This window comes from Ursus arctos, unplaced genomic scaffold (assembly GCF_023065955.2).
Source record: "Ursus arctos isolate Adak ecotype North America unplaced genomic scaffold, UrsArc2.0 scaffold_18, whole genome shotgun sequence".
Classification (NCBI taxonomy): Eukaryota; Metazoa; Chordata; class Mammalia; order Carnivora; family Ursidae; genus Ursus; species Ursus arctos.
This window is the reverse complement of record NW_026622852.1, coordinates 60,740,894-60,759,279: the sequence shown is the minus strand read 5'-3', so window position 1 is coordinate 60,759,279 and position 18,386 is coordinate 60,740,894. Positions and strand designations below refer to the sequence as shown.

Below are 18,386 nucleotides of genomic sequence, written 5' to 3'. Positions count from 1 at the left end.
GTCTCCACCTGCTGGCTTTCAGACTGGAACTGTATCACTGTCTCTCTTGGGTCTTGAACCTGCCAGCCTAAACTTCAGATTTGGACTTGCCAACCTCCATAATCACAAGAGCCAATTCCTAATAATCAATTGATCAATCTCTCTCTTTCTCTCTCTTCATACATATCTACACACACACACACACACACACACACACACACACACATATATCTTACTGGTTCTATATTTCTGAAGAACCCTGACTGATACAGATTGCCAACACTAAGATGACAGAGATGATAAAAGTATCCAACAAAGATTTTAAAGCAGCTATCATAAAAATGCTTCAAAGAATAATAATATACACACTTGAAACACACTCAAAAATAGAGTCTCAACAAAGAAATAGTATCAGCAAACAAGTAGAAGATACAAGAAGAACCAAGTGAAAAACCTGGAACTGAAAAACACAATAATCAAAATAAAAACCTAAATGGAAAGGCACAACAACAGAATGGAGGGGACAGAGGAAAGAATCAGGGAACAGTAAAAGAGAACAATAGAAGTTACCCAGTCTGATAAGCAAAGAGAAACCTGACTTTAAAAACAAAAGCAAACAAGAAACAAAACAACAGAGCCTCAACAACCTGTGGGACTATAACCAAAAAATCTAACATTCATGTCATCAGAATAGCAAAATACAGGAAAAAGAGGAGAAGGCTGAGAAGTACCCAAAAAAATAATGCCTAAAAACTTTTCAAATTTGTCAAGAGACATAAGCCTACAAATTCAAGAAGTTAAACACTAAACAAGGTAAATCCAAAGAAATCCACAATAAGACATATCATAGTCAAATTTAGGAAAACTAAAGACAAGTTACTGAAAGTGGTAAAAGAGAAATGACACCTTACTCATAGGGGGAAGACAATTCTAAATAAACCACGTGTCAAAGAAGAAGTCTCCAGGGAAATATAAAAATACACTTAACTGAATGAAAATGAAAATACAATATATCAAATTTGAAGGGCATAGCTAAAGCCGTGCCAAGAGGAAAATTTATAGCACTAAAATACATACATTACAAAAGAGGAAAAGTCTCAAATTGATAATCTAAGCCTCCACCTCAAGCCGCTAGGGAAAAAAAAGGGGGGGCAACATAAACCCAAATCAATCATAAGCAAGTAAATAATAAATATAAGAACATAGAAGTGCCTGGGTGGCTCAGCTGGTTAAGCATCCAACTCTTGATCTCAGCTCAGGTCTTGATCTCAGGGTTGTGAGTTCAAGCCCCATGTTGTGCTCCAAAAGGGAAGGGAAGGGAAGGAAAAGAGATAAGAGCATAAATCAACAAAATTGAAAATAAAAACTATAGAAAAAATCAATTTTAAAAAAATTGGTTGACAGAAATCTTCAAGAATTAGGTAATGCTGATGGTCACACCACCCTGTGAACATACAAGAACCATCCACTGTATACTTTAAATTGGTGAATTTTATGGTATGTAATTATATCTCAACAAAAGTGTTATTTTTTTAAAAATCCATAGAAGAAATCTCTTGACCCAGACCGTAGAATTCTACCAATTCTCTAAAAAGAAATAATACCACTTACTTAAATCTCTTCTAGAAAATGGAAGAGGAGGAGCTACTTACTAATTCATTTTCTAAATCTTGTTTTGCCATCATACCAAAACCAAAGACAATTCAAAAAAGAAGGAAATTACAGACCAAAATCCCCCATGAATATAGATGCCAGAATCCTTAATGAAATATTAACAAATTGAATTAAGAAATATATAAAAATAATTTTATACCATGACTATGTGGGGTTTATTCCAGGGATGTCAAGCTGTTTCAAAATCCAAAAGCCAATCAACGTAATCCACCATATTAACAGGCTTAAGAAAAAAGTCACGTTATCATATGCAGAAAAATTATTTTACAAAATTCAACACCCATGCATGATAAAACCTCTCAGAAAAGTAGGAATAGGGCAACTGCCTCAATATGACAAAGGGCATCTACAAAAAAATTTTTTTAAAAACCTTGCAGTTAACATTATATTTAACAGTGAAAAACTGAATGTTTTTCCCCTAAGATTAGGAGAATAGAAATATGTCTCTTCTCCCCATTCTTATGCAACATAATGCTGGAAGTTTCAGCCAGTGCACTGAGGCAGGAGAAGGAGCTGGAAGGCATACAAACATACGTAGGACTTGTATGCTGAAAACTGCAAAATGCCGATTAAAGAAATCAAAGGTAATCTACATAAATGGAGATATATACCATGTTCATGGATTGGAAGACCCAGCATAGTAAAGATGTCAATTCTCTCAAATAGAATAAAATGGGAAAGATCAGTCTACCTGGTTTAAAAGATTTATTATACAGCACAGCTACCGTAATGAAGATTGTGTGGTATTGGTAGAGAGGGACACACAGATCATTGGAACAGAAACCAACACACACAGGGCATCTGCCTGGCTAAGTCAGTGGAGCATGCAACTCTTTATCTCAGGATTTTGAGTTCAAGCCCCACATTGGGTGTAGAGCTTGGTTTAAAAAGGAAAGAAAAAGAAAGAAATAGACCCACACAAAATACACCCCGCTTTCGTGGCAGAGGTGCGAAAGCAATTCAAAGGAGAAAATAGAGCCTTTCCAACAAGGGGTGCTAGAGGAACTGGACATTCATAAGCTCAAAGGTAAGGAAGGAAGGGAGGACAAAGGGATGGGAAGAAGGGAGGGAGAGGTGGGAAGAGAGAGAGAATCTCAACCTAAACCTTACACTTTATACAAAAATTAACTGAAAATGGATCATGGACTTACATGTAAAATGTAAAACAATAAAACTTTTTTAAAGAAAAAGTAGGAGGAAATCTTCAGATTTTAGGACTAGGCAAAGAGTTCTTAGACTTGACCCCAAAAGCCCAATTCACAAAAGGAAAAATTGATAAACTGGTCTTTATCAAAATAAAAAATGCTTGTTCTGTGGGAAAAAAATGCTTATTCTGTGGAAGACCAGGTGAAGAGTATGAAGTTAATGACTAAGAAACAATATCTGCAAACCACACATGTCACAAAGAACTCGTTTCTAGAATTCATAAAAACTCCACAGTAAAATAACAATCCAAACAGACTGTGGACAAAAAATACGAAGAGAGATTTCACTGAAGAAGATACACAAATAGCAAATAAGTATGAAATGATGCTTAACCCCACCAGCCATTAGGGAGCGCAGATTAAAACCATAAGGACGCATCAGAACACACTTACCAGAATGGTAAGGTTGAAAACAACGCCCACACCAAATACTGTAACGATGCTACATTATTCACACTGCTGGTGGGAGTGTAAAAAAATACAGTCCTCTGGGAAATTTTTAATTTCTTAAAAAACTAAACATGCAACTACTACACAACCCAGAAATTGCACACTCAGGCATTTATCCCAGAGAAATTAAAACTTGGGTTTGCACAAACACTTGCATACAAATGTGTCGAACAGCTATGTTCACAGTAGCCCCAAACTGGAAACAATCCAGATGTCCTGTAACAGGTGAGTTGAGCAAACTGTAAAGTCTAGCACACCACAGAAGGCTGCTCAGGGATAAAAAAGAACCAGCTACTGACACACAGTAATCTGGATGAAGCCCCAAGAATCATGTGAGTGAAAGTGACCCATCCCAGAAGTAACACACAGTATGGTTTCATTTCCATAACCCCCTTGAAATGACAGCTATGGCAAACAGACTGTGGTTCACAGGGATGGAGGGGGGGGAGGGTAAGAGAGAAGTGGGTGTGGCTACAGAAGGGCTACAGCGGTCCTGACGGGATGGAACCTTCTGTATCTCCACTGTGTCAGTGTCAGCGTTCTGGTTGGGATACACGCCCTCTCGCATCATTAGAGGACACATGGGACCTCTCGGTAGATCTCCGACAACTGCATGTAACCCTTCAGTCATCTCAAACCAAGCTTAGTTTTACAAAAACAGCCCATCCCCGTCTCTCCCTGCAGGTACCTCCCACTACACGTCCTGGGAAACTCCTTGCGAGAGCTGTCTCTATCTGCCCTCCCCCTTCATGCTGCCTTCTCCAGCACGTTCCCAGGCTCTACCCCCACCTCTGACACTGCTCCTGTCGGGCGCAGCAGCATCTCTCTCGACCTCTCGCAACATCTGACTTGCTTGATCACTTCCTGGAATCTTTTTTCCCAGCTCTGCTTCTGAGACAGCTCAGGGTGCTGACCCTACCCTGCCTCAACGACTCCACCCTGGTCCCTTTTGCCGGCTCCTTCTTTCCTACTTGGCTTCTGAATGTTGGAATTCCCCCGACAGCCAAGTTCGGAGACGGCTCAGTCTTTGGCCTTCTTTGCTTCTCCTTCTACACTCCTTGCTGAGACAGCGACATCCTTTCCCATAACGCTGAACACTATCCATGACCTCAGATGGACCCCCTCAGCCCTGCGGTCTCCTCTGAGCTCCCTGTCACACAACCAGCTGTATACTCAGCGTCTCCCTTGAATGAAAATAGTTCTCTGAAACATTATGCGGCCAAAGCAGAGTCCTTGGGCTCCACTACTCTCCACTGAAACAGAACTGAGCAAGTATCTTGCTCCCAAGTCTCCCTTCTGAAGAAAAGGCAGCACCTTTCCCAGGGGTCGAAGTCACATCGTCTTTGGTTCTTCCTTCCCTCACATTGTGTACCCACCTGCTGAGCGGGCCCTCCCTGCGCTCACTGCAACATGAAGCCTTTGCACCCATTTATCCGAACACCCCGCTTCAGATCTTTATGCAACCAGTACAAGGGACACATGCAAAATCATACGCACCTTCTCATCAACAATCTTATGTGCCTCCTACTGCCCCTTCGAACATACTCACGTTCCTGGATAAAAATCTGGGTAAGTCCTATGACTCAGCTGATCACTCCGGGGTAATAGAAAGTTCTACAATTACTTCAAGTAGAAAACACAGTCTCGATTCAGTAATTAAGTGTCCAGTCCCAGCTGGCTGCTTTCACTGGGAGACAGAGGCCTGGCCCCTCTTTGCCCCTCCACGCCTAACACTGTTCCTTCTTCCTCAGCTTGCCGTTGGGTTACTGACCCCAACGCTATCCAAGCAGACGCGGGAGAGGAGGGGGGGCAGGCAAGTTTTGCCGTGCATGGCGCTGTCCTGAGATCATCTCATCTCTCCAGGCCTGACAGAAGTTTCCTGCCAACTTGTCTCTCACAAGGCACTTCTGTGAGTTCTTTTAGGACCTCGTTTGACTTCACTTTCTTTTCAAAATGCAGGCAAGGCATTTCTCCTTCAGTCAGAGAACTCTCCCACCCACCACTGCCAGTTTTTCAACAGTCCTTTCTGAACAGATGTTCTCTGCTGAGACCTCATCACTCCTCTGGTCAGAATTTAAAAGGGCTCCAGGCTGCCAACTCCCCCTGGGCTAGCTGGTCCATCAGAAGCACTCACACACCCTCCTTCTCTGTTCCCAATATCAAGCATGCTCTCCATCTCTCTCCGTCTGCCCCACTGCCGTGGGCCAATGGCTCCTGCCCTCAACATACAGGTGCAGTCTTGGGCCTCCACATTCTAGGAGCATGTCTGAAAGGACCATAGAAGCCGCCCTCACTCACTGGGTTGGAGGAGAGGGGTACGCTCCCTCTCCAAAGAACCCCCTTTAAAAACTTATCTGATTTGCAAAAACCCACCCTGTTAGTAGGGAGAGTGGACCCAGATCTTGGCCACTAGATCTTGGCCACCAGCTCTGGGCACCAGCCTCAGAGCTCACCACAGTCACTGCATCCTAGTGCCCTGCCAAACCCCCAAAGCAGAATCCCACGGCACCTGCATGTCTGGCTTCCAGACCTTGCCAGGCCTTGCTTTCACAAGGTCCTCTAACTCATCACTCCCTGCTGCTCACCCTCCTTTGTTGTCTTCAAAGCACTTGCCATTATCAGGCCTTTACTGAAGGCCTCCTGCTTGCCACTGTACAAGGAGCATCTCGGGGAGTGCCCAGAGAATGGGTCCCAGGGAAATAAGTGTCTGATGACTCCTCTGTGGCTCTCCTGACCAGTGCCTCCTGCCCCAGGGTCAAGTTCCTGCCCAGCCCCCCACCCAGGGCACAGACCCACCAGTCTGAGTCATCTGGGCCGATGGCCAAGTCCCAGTGGGCATTGAAAGTTGTAGAAACCTGTTCTATCAGTCCTTGTTCAAGTGGGGTTGGCTGGCAGGGATGTGGCCAGCTCAGAGCTATTTTTAGGGTCTGTCTTTGGGAAATTATTCTTTGATTGGCTGCAGGAAGAGAACAGCCAAGCTCCTCATAATCGCCTTTGTGCCCGTTCCTCTTTTCCTCAATTAAACGGAGCCTGTCATGAGACACGACTCCCACTCCAAGGAGGGATCTGGTTCAACGGACTTTGGGCCAGCTTCTCCTTAACTTCTCATCTTCCCTGTGCCTGCTCAATGAGCATTTACCAAGCATTTGCTGGACGCTCAGCCCTGAGATCTCTCTGGGTCTCTATGAACCCAGGGAGAAGGCACAGAGCAAAGGGTCCTAGTCTGTCCCTTTCCTCCCATCCATCATGCCACCAAACTATACCACCATCATTTCCTCCCCAGGATCCTTGAGGCTGGGAACACAGGACTCCAGGCACTTGTAGCCCGAACCCCACCTCAGCGTGCAAGTGGCAGGTTCAACATAAGTATCTCGTACTGCAGGGTCCTCCACCCATAGTAACCAGGCAGAGCACATGCCAGCTATCCAGAACACAGCAATCTACCAGCCATAGCTTTCCAGCCAAACCTTCCCAGATTCCTAGCTCACGTGTACCTTCTTTCTCTACCTCCCAAAGCCCCCAAGGGCCTGATTTAATTGTGCTCGTGCTCTGGCGGCTCACAGGGCTCTAGGGGGTGGAAGGTAGCTAGGGCTTTCATCACATAAAAAAAGAGACAGCATTCTGCTCATTCATGGGAGAGTCCTCCAAGAAGAGCTTCACATGGAGGGGAGGTGGGAGTGAGATGGGTCACCAGGCAAGAGCCTTAGACCAGCTTCTGTCACGAGTACCAACCCAGACTGCCCTGTATACACCACTGTGATGGGCAGGCATTCTAACGGGCAAGAAGATCAAAAGGAAACAGTACCAGAGAGACAGCAGAAAAGTCAGAAATGTGCAAGACACACGCTCTGACCCCAGAATCCCAGCATCATCAGAGAGGTCTCCCTACTCGTCGGCGCCGTGCAGCCCTAAACCCAGCCCTGCTGTCTTCCGCAGGCAGCATACAGACAAGGAGAGGCCAGCAGGCTTTACTCGCCCTCACTCCATCCAGAAAACCCCAGCAGGATGGCACAGCTAGTAGTTCCCAGCAAGCTGCCACTAGTCTTAGGGCCTTGAACAAATTAAACAACCTCTCCACGCCTCAGTTTCTTCCTTGTATGATGGGGTTCTTGAGATAATTCTATGAGTTAACAGGGATGAGACACTTCACGCGGGGCATAACCTGCGGCGAGCCTGAGGGGTCATGCTGCGGCCATAGTGACCATCAACAGCAGTTGCATCCCTGAAGTGTTCGCCTGGCCCTCAGTGTCACTTTCATACGAGAAGCTGTCCTGGAGACTCCAGGACCAAGGTCAAGAGCTTGAGTGGACAGCGGTGAGAGTGGGCCCTGGGTGGAGCCATCTGAAGGAAGGGGCCTGTATTTCATCCTATGGTGAACAAGGGAGCTTGGGGCTGGGCAGAGGCTCTTAGGTTCAGAAACATCACCCCAAATGAGACCCCAGGAGCTCCAGGGCCCACCCACAGTCCCAGCGCCAAGACGCGACTCACGTTGTACAGGATGTCAGTCCAGCCCTCCATGGTGATACACTGGAACACCGTCAAGATGGCAAACAGGATGTTGTCAAAGTTGGTGATGCCAAAGTTGGGCCCTGGCCAGTACTCCCGACATTCAGTGTCGCCCTCACACAGCCGGGCGGGGGCCTCTTTGCCACAGGGGAAGTCACCCACTGGATCTGGATCTGCGAAGAGAAGAACGACACACAGACCCTGAGCCCAGAGACACCCAAGTTCTCCAACCCCTGCTGGGATTCCTGGGCTGCGGAGACCTCATCCCAGGGAGGGGGCAGGAATCAAGCACCAGTGGAAACCCTCCCTCGACTTCCCACCATCCCTCTGCGCACCGGCTCTCTCCCTGTGCCTACAATCTGCCTTCCCCTGAGCCCAGACTAACCCTCCCAGGAACTACTGGTCAACCTCTCCCTCTCGACTAGAGCCTGCCCCTCACTGTTTAAACATGAGACTTATTCACCTAAAAATCAAACAAGACAAAGTCCCAACACCCAAGTCTTCCTACCACCACCACCCTGATCTCTCCTTCGTTCACAGCCAAGCTACCGCCAAGACCCTGACGTGCAGCTCTGCCTGTCACTCTGGCGCCAGGACCACACTGGAGTCAGCCCTGCAGGCCCGGGTCATCAGGAAGGTCAGCTCAGAGCCCAACCAACACGTGCCCAGAGGGTGGCAGGGGGCCTCACTGCGCTGGCCCCTCAGGGTCGATAGGTTTCCGCCAGCCCTGACAGGAGGCTTTCAAAAATGATTTAAATTGTAGTAAGAGCTTTCTCTGCATCGACTGAGATGATCATATGGCTTATCTGCTTCACTGCAAAACGCACCCGAACCCAACCCATTCTGGCCACAGCCGCCATCTCTCCTGGGTCAAGACAGGAGCCCCCTACTCCAGCCTGTCTGTGCCTTGGCCTTCCTGGAGCAGCCAGAACGATCAGATGACGTCACTCCTCACTCAGAGCCCTCCACCGCCTTCCTGACTTCCCTCAGAACAAGGCTCGGAGCTGCCGCGACGGCCACGAAGCCCGCAGGATTTCCCTCTGTTCTCGCTGCTCTTCACTCTGGCCTCCGCACGCACTGCTCCCTGTAACGGGAGCTCTCGGGCCCAGGGGGCGGCCCAGCAACCCCTCTCACTGCACTCTGATCACTGCTCCATGGTCCCCTCAGGAGAGAGGCCTCCCCCGGCTGGTTTCTGTGAAGCAGGCTCCCAAATTATTCTATTGAAAATTCTCCTTTTGTTTTTTCCTGGAAGTTACTCCAACCTGCCATCATTGCTTTATGTGCTTGTTCACGTATTTGTGTTTTCCAGGTTGTGCTGTGTGTGTCCCCCACTGGAACATAAGCCCCACCCCATTCACCTGGTTCCTAGAGCAGGGCCTATCCCCAGGGCGAATGAGTCTGAGGGGTGCTGCCAGGCCTCACCTGTGCTGTTGGGGAAACAGGCCTTGTGGAATTTGCCCATGTAGAACTCGAGGCCAATGATGGCGAACATGAGGATGGCGAAGAAGAGAAGCAACCCGATCTGCAGGAGTGGAACCATGGCCTTCATGATGGACTTGAGCACCACCTGCAAACCTGGGCCAGAGCAGCCACGGCAGGCAGGTCAGAGCGGAGTGGGCAGGGCAGGGGCTCGGGTGGGGCTGTGGGCAGGCTAGCCAGGGCCTGGGCTGGGCAGCACTGGGGGTCCCGGAGCCCCCAAAGTAGGGACAGAGCAGGGAGTATGGGGAAGCATGAGTCTTGGGGGAACAGCACGTGCTTACAGGAGAGCCCTCAGGGCAGGGGACCAAACCTAAGTCTTGGAGGGAAGTAGACTGAGTAATGTCCAGAAGCAGGGGAGAAGCAGAGCGTGGGGTGTCAGAGTATGGAGTCTGGGGGAGAGATGTGGACCTATGGAGGGCTCTGGGGGAGCGAGAGCAGAGAACCCTAAGGGGAAAGGTGAGGGGGTGTTGGGAAGAAGAAGCAGAAGATTCTGGAGGTAGAGAGCAGGAGATCCTGGGGGGGAAGCACAGGAGTTCCCGACAGACCCAATTCCTTAGGGGCAGTGAAGCAGGAGACCTGCTCCTGGGAGTGTCTGACCACTAACCACAAGGCATGGGTGTGTCCAGGCCAAAGGGACTCCTCACAGAGGAAGCTCAACACCATGACCCCCTTCCCACCTGGCCCCAGCTCTTAGATACAGACCTGAGCCTTCGCCTGGCAGGGTCTTGGGGCAGAACAGGGGCTTCCCTGCGGCGGCCTCAGGGGGACGCAGCCCTAGGTCCCTGCCCACCCGGGGCTCTGAGAGAAACCCAAAACCAAACTTCCACTGCAGTGGATGAACAGGGGCCGGGGTCCTGTTCCTGCCCAGGCTCAGCTCCTTGAGCATCTGAATCCAGGAGCACGTCTTCACCTGGCCTCAGCTGTCCATGGCCCTGTCCAGCCTGAGCCAAGACAGGTGGTCCTTTGCAGCCTCTGGCCATCTTCTCAGGCACCCTACCCACCACCTTGCTCAATCTCTTATGTGTGTGGAAAGAAGCAAAGAGCTGGAAATATAGCAGAGAATGTGAGGAGGAGTAAAGCGTCCAATGGGGGAAGCCAAGTCAGGGCGAAAAAACAGGGCCATTCTCTGGGCTCTCACAGACAATTTCAAGGCTTCTTCACACCTAGTTCCTGGGGGGTCAGGAGCACAGAGACCCGAGGCAGCAAAGCCAAAGGGGCCAATAGTCAGGGCTTAACTGTGGCCATGGCCGTGGGGGGGTTGGGGGAGGAGCTTAGCAATCCAGGTAGGCTTGGGCCCAATCGCTCTTGCCAGACTCACTCGGAATCCCAGATACCAGCTTCAGGGGCCTAAGGACGCGCACAGCCCGCAGGGTCCGCAGGTCAAAGTCAGTGCCGGCTGTGGCCAGGATCCTGGCAGGAAAAGAGAAGAAGGGAACTGAAGTGAGAGAACACACGCCCCACCACCCATGTCCTTTCTCCCAAGAACAGTGACACCATTTTGCCTGTGTCCCCTACTGTCCAAACACAGGGCTGGCACAGGGTGTGAGACTTGCCAGGCAGGAAGAGGCAGGGATAGATTTCAGACGTCCCCACAGTAATGTCAGCAATGGCTGTTTCCAGCGTGACCATCCCTACAGCTAGAAGGAATCACCTTGAGAGGACACTTGCTCTCTGGCACCTGGCCTGGCCTTGAATTTGTCCTCCAACTAAATCCAGGCCAGAACCAGGTCCCCAGAGCAACCCCAGCTGTACAGCAAGCCGCCTCACAAGAGGTGATGAGGAGTGGAGACGGGTAAAATGGGGGCGGAGGTTCCTGAGCAGGCACCACACACGCCCTTCTTCACCTTCTCCCAGGAGAACAGTGGGGTGGGGCAGGGAACGTGGAAGAGAGGGTTCAGGGGATTCAGGAAAGCCATCATAATCCGTTCCATTAGCAGAAAAACAGAGTCCAATGTCTCCCATTTCAAAAAACAAAAGATCTGATATCCACCTCTCAGCACGGCACATTTCTTTGCTCCCTTCACACCAAAGCTCAATCAGAGTGTCAGTCCTGGGTCTCCCCACCGCCTAACCTTCCTGTCCCCGTTAGGTTCTCACCTGCACCGTTCCACCGAAATGCTGTTCGAGCCTGTGTCTTGCCAACTTCGGTGCTCAAGTCTCCCGCTCTAAATGGTCTCTTCTCTGCCCTTTGGTCAACTCCCTCATTTCCCTTGAACTCCCCAGGAGCCCCTCCAGGTCTCAACTGCCACCTTTGCCTCATCCACCAGACTCAAGAAGTGGATGCCCTGGGGCGGCCTTGCTTCTTCCCCAATACCCACTCAGTGAGCACTACTCTTCCATTGTTATTTCAGCCAAAACCAGGGTGTCACCCCAGAGTCCTCTCTCCCCTCACTCTACATTCAATGCACCAACAATCCTGGTGGCTCTGCTTTTAGAACGCATCCTGGACTCTTGGTTAAGAAGGCTTTGCCCCCCCCCCCGCTAGGGATACACGGCAGTGAGAATAGAATTTGAGATGGAGGGGCGCCTGGGTGGCTCAGTCGTTGAGCGTCTGCCTTCGGCTCAGGGCGTGATCCCGGCGTTATGGGATCGAGCCCCGCATCGGGCTCCTCCGCTATGAGCCTGCTTCTTCCTCTCCCACTCCCCCTGCTTGTGTTCCCTCTCTCGCTGGCTGTCTCTATCTCTGTCGAATAAATAAATAAAATCTTTAAAAAAAAAACAAAGAGATGGAGCTATGGCCAAAATAAGGTGAAACTCTCAGTGGAAAAGAAAAGAAAGGCAACAAGAAAATATCTATTCAAACCAAAAGTCCAGAGCGCGTGAAGAAGCCCAATGCTATGAGAGACGTTCAACTATCAAAACTGACGACGGGAAGATTAATTTTGTTCTGATGAAATCAACACATTATGAAACAAACACAGCCAGAAACAGGTAGGTATTTTAAAGACTAGCTAGTTTTGTCAATAAACAAATAGTTATTGAAAGAATATCAATAATAATAATGATGATAAATGAACTCTGGGCTGAAGACATGGTTTGAGAGCATTAACAATTTGGAAAATAGTACAGAGCCTAGTTCTGAAGATCTCACCCACAGACATCAAAAAGCCAAAGAAGGGACATGAGAGAGAAAGTGAGCAAGATGGAGGTTGGAGCATATGCCCAGCACACATCCGGTGTGAGCTGTGGAAGAGGACGGGGAGATGGTGGAGAAACAACATTTGAGGAGGTAGCAGGTGAGAAATTTACAGGATTAAAAATGACTTCTCAAATTCAAAGTGCATGACAAGTACGAATCAAAGAAAGAAAATACATCCAACCAAAAACAGGGAAGAACTGCAGAACACCAGGCGTAAGAACAGACTGAGAAGTTCCCAGAAAGGAAAAGAAAAGACAAAATACCTAGAGAAAAAGGGTAATTAAAAGAAAAGAAGGGGCGCCTGGGTGGTGCAGTCGTTAAGCGTCTGCCTTCGGCTCAGGGCGTGATCCCGGCGTTCTGGGATCCAGCCCCACATCAGGCTCCTCCGCTGGGAGCCTGCTTCCTCCTCTCCCACTCCCCTTGCTTGTGTTCCCTCTCTCACTGGCTGTCTCTATCTCTGTCGAATGAATAAATAAAATCTTTAAAAAAATAAATAAAGAAAAGAAAAGAAAACTTCACTTTGGCAAAAATATGTGCCAGAAGACAGCCAAGTCACACCTTCAAAGAGCAGCGGAAAGTAACAGTCGCCTTGGAACCTTATATTCAGCTAAACTGTCAATGAAGAGTGAGGGCAAAGTAAACATATTTTCTGATATAAAAGAATTCATCACCCCAGATTCCAACACAGTCGAAGATTCCAGCAACCCTCCTATCAGAATCTGAAGGCCTGAATACCAAAATTCAGTAAGGCCACATGAGATGAAAACAAAATTAGCAGCTTTGAGGCTGGGTGGCTCAGTCAGTTAAGCGTCTGGCTCTTGGTTTTGGCTCAGGTCGTGATCTCAGGGTTGTAAGATCAAGCCCCGAGTTGGGCTCCACACTGGGCATGAAGCCTGCTTGAGATTCTCTTACCCCCTCTGCTCCTCACGTGTGAGTGCTCTCTCTCTCTCAAATAAGTAAATAAACCTTCTTAAAAACGAGCAGTCTTGATGTATTATATAGTTCCAATCTTCTCTCTCTTTCCTGTCTCATCTGTCTATCGAACTCTACCCCTAACAAATAGAGAACACAGCCTTTTTTGAGTACATGGGAATATCTTCGAAAATTGCCCATGTCCAGGGTTCCTGGGTGGCACAGTCATTTGGGCATCTGACTCTTGGTTTCTGCTCAGGTCTGATCTCAGGGTCGTGAGAAGGAGCCCCGTGACGGGCTCCACGCTCAGTGAGGCGTCTGCTTGAGTTTCTCTCTCCCTCTCCCTTTATCCCTCCCTGCCTTGAATAAATAAATAAATCTTTTTAAAAAAGAGAGAAAACTGTCCATATCCTACATCATAAAAAAAGCCTCAGCAAATTTCAAAGAATTAGTAACATACATTATCGCACTTCTGCTATTCAATAAACGTATTTAAATGAGAATACAACTATAAAAACACACTGTAAAAGAAAATTTATAGGTACAGAAACCCTCAAAATGTACAACTAAATAACTCATTAACTAAAGAAGTAAAAAGAGAAATTACCAAATATTTGGGACCCATCAACAACGAAAATACTACATATTACAATTGTGGAGTTCAGTTAAAGTGATGTTTTTTGTTTTTTGTTTTTTTTTTTTTAATGATTTTTTATTATATTATGTTAGTCACCATACAGTACATCCCCGGTTTCCGATGTAAGGCTCGATGATTCATTAGTTGTGTATAACACCCAGTGCACCATGCAATACGTGCCCTCCTTACTACCCATCACCGGTCTATCCCATTCCCCCACCCCCCTCCCCTCTGAAGTCCTCAGTTTGTTTCTCATAGTCCATAGCCTCTCATGTTTCATTCCCCCTTCTGATTACCCCCCCCTTTCTTTATCCCTTTCTTCCCCTACTGATCATCCTAGTTCTTATGTTCCATAGATGAGAGAAATCATATGATAGTTGTCTTTCTCTGCTTGACTTATTTCACTTAGCATTATCTCCTCCAGTGCTGTCCATGTTGTAGCAAATGTTGAGAACTCGTTCTTTCTGATAGCTGAGTAATATTCCATTGTATATATGGACCACAACTTCTTAATCCAGTCATCTGTTGAAGGGCATCTCGGCTCCTTCCACGATTCAGCTATTGTGGACATTGCTGCTATGAACATTGGGGTGCATATGGCCCTTCTCTTCACTACGTCTATATCTTTGGGGTAAACTCCCAGTAGTGCAATGGCTGGATCATAGGGTAGCTCAATTTTTAACTTCAGTTAAAGTGATGTTTAAGGGTAAATTTATAAACTTAGATGATTTTTTTTGAAAGACTGAAAATAAATAAACCAAGCACAGATATGTCTGAAGAATCTTAAAAAAAGAACAGCAGAGTAAATTTACAGAAAAGAGAAAAATGGAAATAATAAAGGTAAGTGTAGACATGGTTCAATCAGAAAACAGAGATCTAGAAAGCTGAATCTGAAAGTTGACTAGAATGAACAAGCTTCTGGCAGGAATCATCAAGAAAAAGAGAGTGTGTACACATCTGTACACAGACACACACATGTCGAAACGCATGACACTTTCATGCATGCGCATGTATGCACACACATGTATACACGTGTACATTCACGTAGTTACATACAGGGAACCAAACTGCAGGCAAGAGAGATTTTTAGAATCACAAAAGAATATTATTAACAATTTTATGCCAATGTTAAAATTTTGATGAAATGGATATATCCCCCCAAAATGCAAATTATCAAAAGTAATTGAAGAAGTAGAAAACCTGAATAAACCATGAATGACTGTATTCGTTTTCTATCGCTGTGTAAAGACTTGCTACACATTTAGTAACCTGAAACGGCACCGAGGGGCTCACAGCTCTGGAGGTCAAAGTCAGGGCGCACCGCAGCTAGGTTCTCTGCTTCGGGTCTCACAAGGCTGAGACCAAGGCGTCAGCCAGTCGCACCCTCACCCAGAGGCTAACCTAAGGCACGTGGTGCTTCCCAGCCCTTCACGTTGTTTGCAGTAGGAATGGCGTTCCCATTGTCCTGCTGTCAGCTGGGGGCTTCTCTTAGCTCCTGGCAGCCACACGCAGGTCCTTGTCACTTGGCCTTCAACAGTCCCTCTCACACCTCTGAACTCTCTGCTTTTACGAAGGGCTCAGTCCCTTTAAAAGGATCGCCTAATTAGATTGGTCCTTTTCGGTTAACTCAGTCACCCGTTTAATAAACTAACGATGGCAGTGATCTGTTATCACACCCACGTCCTTCCCACACTCAAGGGGAGATGACCACAGGCAGGGATGGACATCCTGGGGGCTCTCTCAGAATTCTGCCTACCAAAACCACTTACAAAACTGATTTTGGATTCAGGCATCCTCTGGCAAAACATCAGATCCCGACAACCGTACGAACGAGTTCTATGAACATTCAAAGAACAGATCATTTCTATGTCACACAAACTGCTTCAGAGAATAAAAATACAGGAAAAGCTCCCCAACTCATTTTATGATCCCAGTATAATCTTGATATCAAAATTGGAAAAGGACAAGAAAATTTTATACACATCTCACTTATGAACACAAATCTTAAATTACAAATTAGAATAAAACTCAAAGGTACATATTTTAAGAGTATATAATGGCCAGTTGTCATAGGAACATAAGAATAGTTCAATAGTAGAATAACTATTAATGTAATCCATCACATAAAAAATCAAAATAGAAATCATGTCATCATGTCAAAAAATTTCAGAAAAATTATTAAGTGAAATTTCAATATCATTAGACAAGAACTAGGGATAGAAAGAAAAACCCCTTAAACGGACAATATGTGTTAGGAGCAACCCTCTTTAAATTCAGGAAAAAATACAAGTATACTATTTAGATCATATGGAGGTCATAGCCAAGGCAATAAAAAAAAGAAATAAAATATATAAAGATTAAAAAGGAGAATACAAACTGTCATATTCACAGATAATGTGATTTCTATACAGAAAACCCAAAAGCATACACTGAAAAACTATAAGAGGTAATTAGAAAGTTCAGCAAGGTTGTGGAATACCAAATAAATACCCAGAATTACATTGTTTTCATTTACGATTAGAAAATACAATTTTTAAAAACTATCATTCTAATGGGTCTGCAACTAGAAGTGGTAATGGCTGCACAGCTCTGACTTACTGAAAACCACTGAACGGTACATTCTAGAAGGGTGACTTCCATGGTGTGTGAATTATACCTGAATAAAGCTGTCATAAAAATATTGTTCATAATAGCAACAAATCAAAAGTATCTAGGAATAACTCAATAAAGTAAGTATAATACCTTAATAACAAAAGTTACAAAACATTCTTGAGAAACAACGGGATAAGAATGAACCATATTAATAGATGAGACAATTCAACATCATTAGATGTCCCTTTCCCCCAAATTAATCTACAACTTGAATGCAATTGCAATACAAATCCCAACAGATCTCATATGTAGAAAACCCTAAATTTGTTTTAAAAAAATGCACCAAAAACTACCAGAACTAATGAATTCAGCAAAGTTTCAGGATGTAAAGTCAAAACAAGAAAACAAGCTGTGTTTTATACACTTGCAATGAACAAGCAAAAAAGGAAATTTTTTTAATCCATTTACAATAGCATCAAGAGAGAATGAAATACTTAGGAATAAAATTAACCAAGGAGGTAAACTATATGTACACTGAAGACTACAAAACGTTGCTGAAGGAAATTAAAGAACACTAAACAAACTTAAAGACATCCCATGTCCATGAACTGGAACCTTAATAATGTTAAATGTCCACACTACCCAAAGCAAACTACAGATTCAATGCAATCCCTATCAAAACTCCAATGACATTTTTTGCAGAAATAGAAAAATTCATCCTAAAATTCACATGGAATCTCAAGGAACCCCGAATAACCAAAACAATCTTGAAGGAGAACAAAACTGAGAGACTCACATTTTCTGATCTCAAACTTTCTACAAAGCTACAGTAATAATGTGGTACTGGCTTAAGGACAGACATATAGACCCACAGAGCACAAGAATAACCCAGAAACCAGTCCTCACATACACAATCAATTGATTTTCAATACGAATGCCTACGACGTTCAATGGGAAGACAGTCTTTTTACCAAACTGGACTGGGAAAACTGAATATCCACATGAAAAAATAAATGGGACCCTTATCGTATATAGAAAAAGTAACTCAAAATGGATCTTTGCTCATCTAAATGTGAGACCTTCAACTATGAAACTCTTAGGGAAAAAAATAGGAGAAAATCTTCATGGAATTGGATTTGGCAATGACTTCTTGGATATGACACCAAAAGCATGGGCAATAAAAGAAAAACACATTGGACTTCATCAAAATTTAAAACTTTTGTGCATCAAAGGGCCCTGTCAGGAGAGTGAAAAGACAACCTACAGAATGGGGGAAAATATACACAAATCGTTTATCTAATAAGGGATTAATATCCAGAATACATAAAGAACTCCTACAACTCAACAACAACAAAAACCCAATTTAAAAATAGGCAAAGGAGGTGCCTGGGTGGCGCAGTCATTAAGCGTCTGCCTCCGGCTCAGGGCTTGTTCCCAGCGTTCTGGGATCGAGCCCCACATCAGGCTCCTCCGCTGGGAGCCTGCTTCTTCCTCTCCCACTCCCCTGCTTGTGTTCCCTCTCTCACTGGCTGTCTCCCTCTGTCAAATAAGTAAATAAAATCTTATAAATAAATAAATAAATAAATAAATAAATAAATAAATAAAATAAAAATAGGCAAAGGGGGGCGCCTGAGTGGCACAGCGGTTAAGCGTCTGCCTTCGGCTCAGGGCGTGATCCCAGCGTTATGGGATCGAACCCCACATCGGGCTCCTCCGCTATGAGCCTGCTTCTTCCTCTCCCACTCCCCCTGCTTGTGTTCCCTCTCTCGCTGGCTGTCTCTATCTCTGTCAAATAAATAAATAAAATCTTTAA

At 45.8% G+C, this 18,386-nt stretch overlaps 1 protein-coding gene across 1 annotated transcript in view; it reads right to left on the bottom strand.

Annotated features, from left to right (window-relative positions):
• The window catches only part of CACNA1B (calcium voltage-gated channel subunit alpha1 B), a 191,148-nt gene that overhangs the window by 141,837 nt on the left and 30,925 nt on the right, over positions 1-18,386 (bottom strand). The window contains exons 4-6 of the mRNA XM_057313871.1: positions 10,612-10,703; positions 9,237-9,389; positions 7,797-7,987 (exon numbers count right to left, since the gene is read on the bottom strand). Of these exons, the coding sequence (XP_057169854.1) occupies positions 7,797-7,987; positions 9,237-9,389; positions 10,612-10,703 (436 nt within the window). The remainder of the gene's footprint in view (positions 1-7,796; positions 7,988-9,236; positions 9,390-10,611; positions 10,704-18,386) is intronic.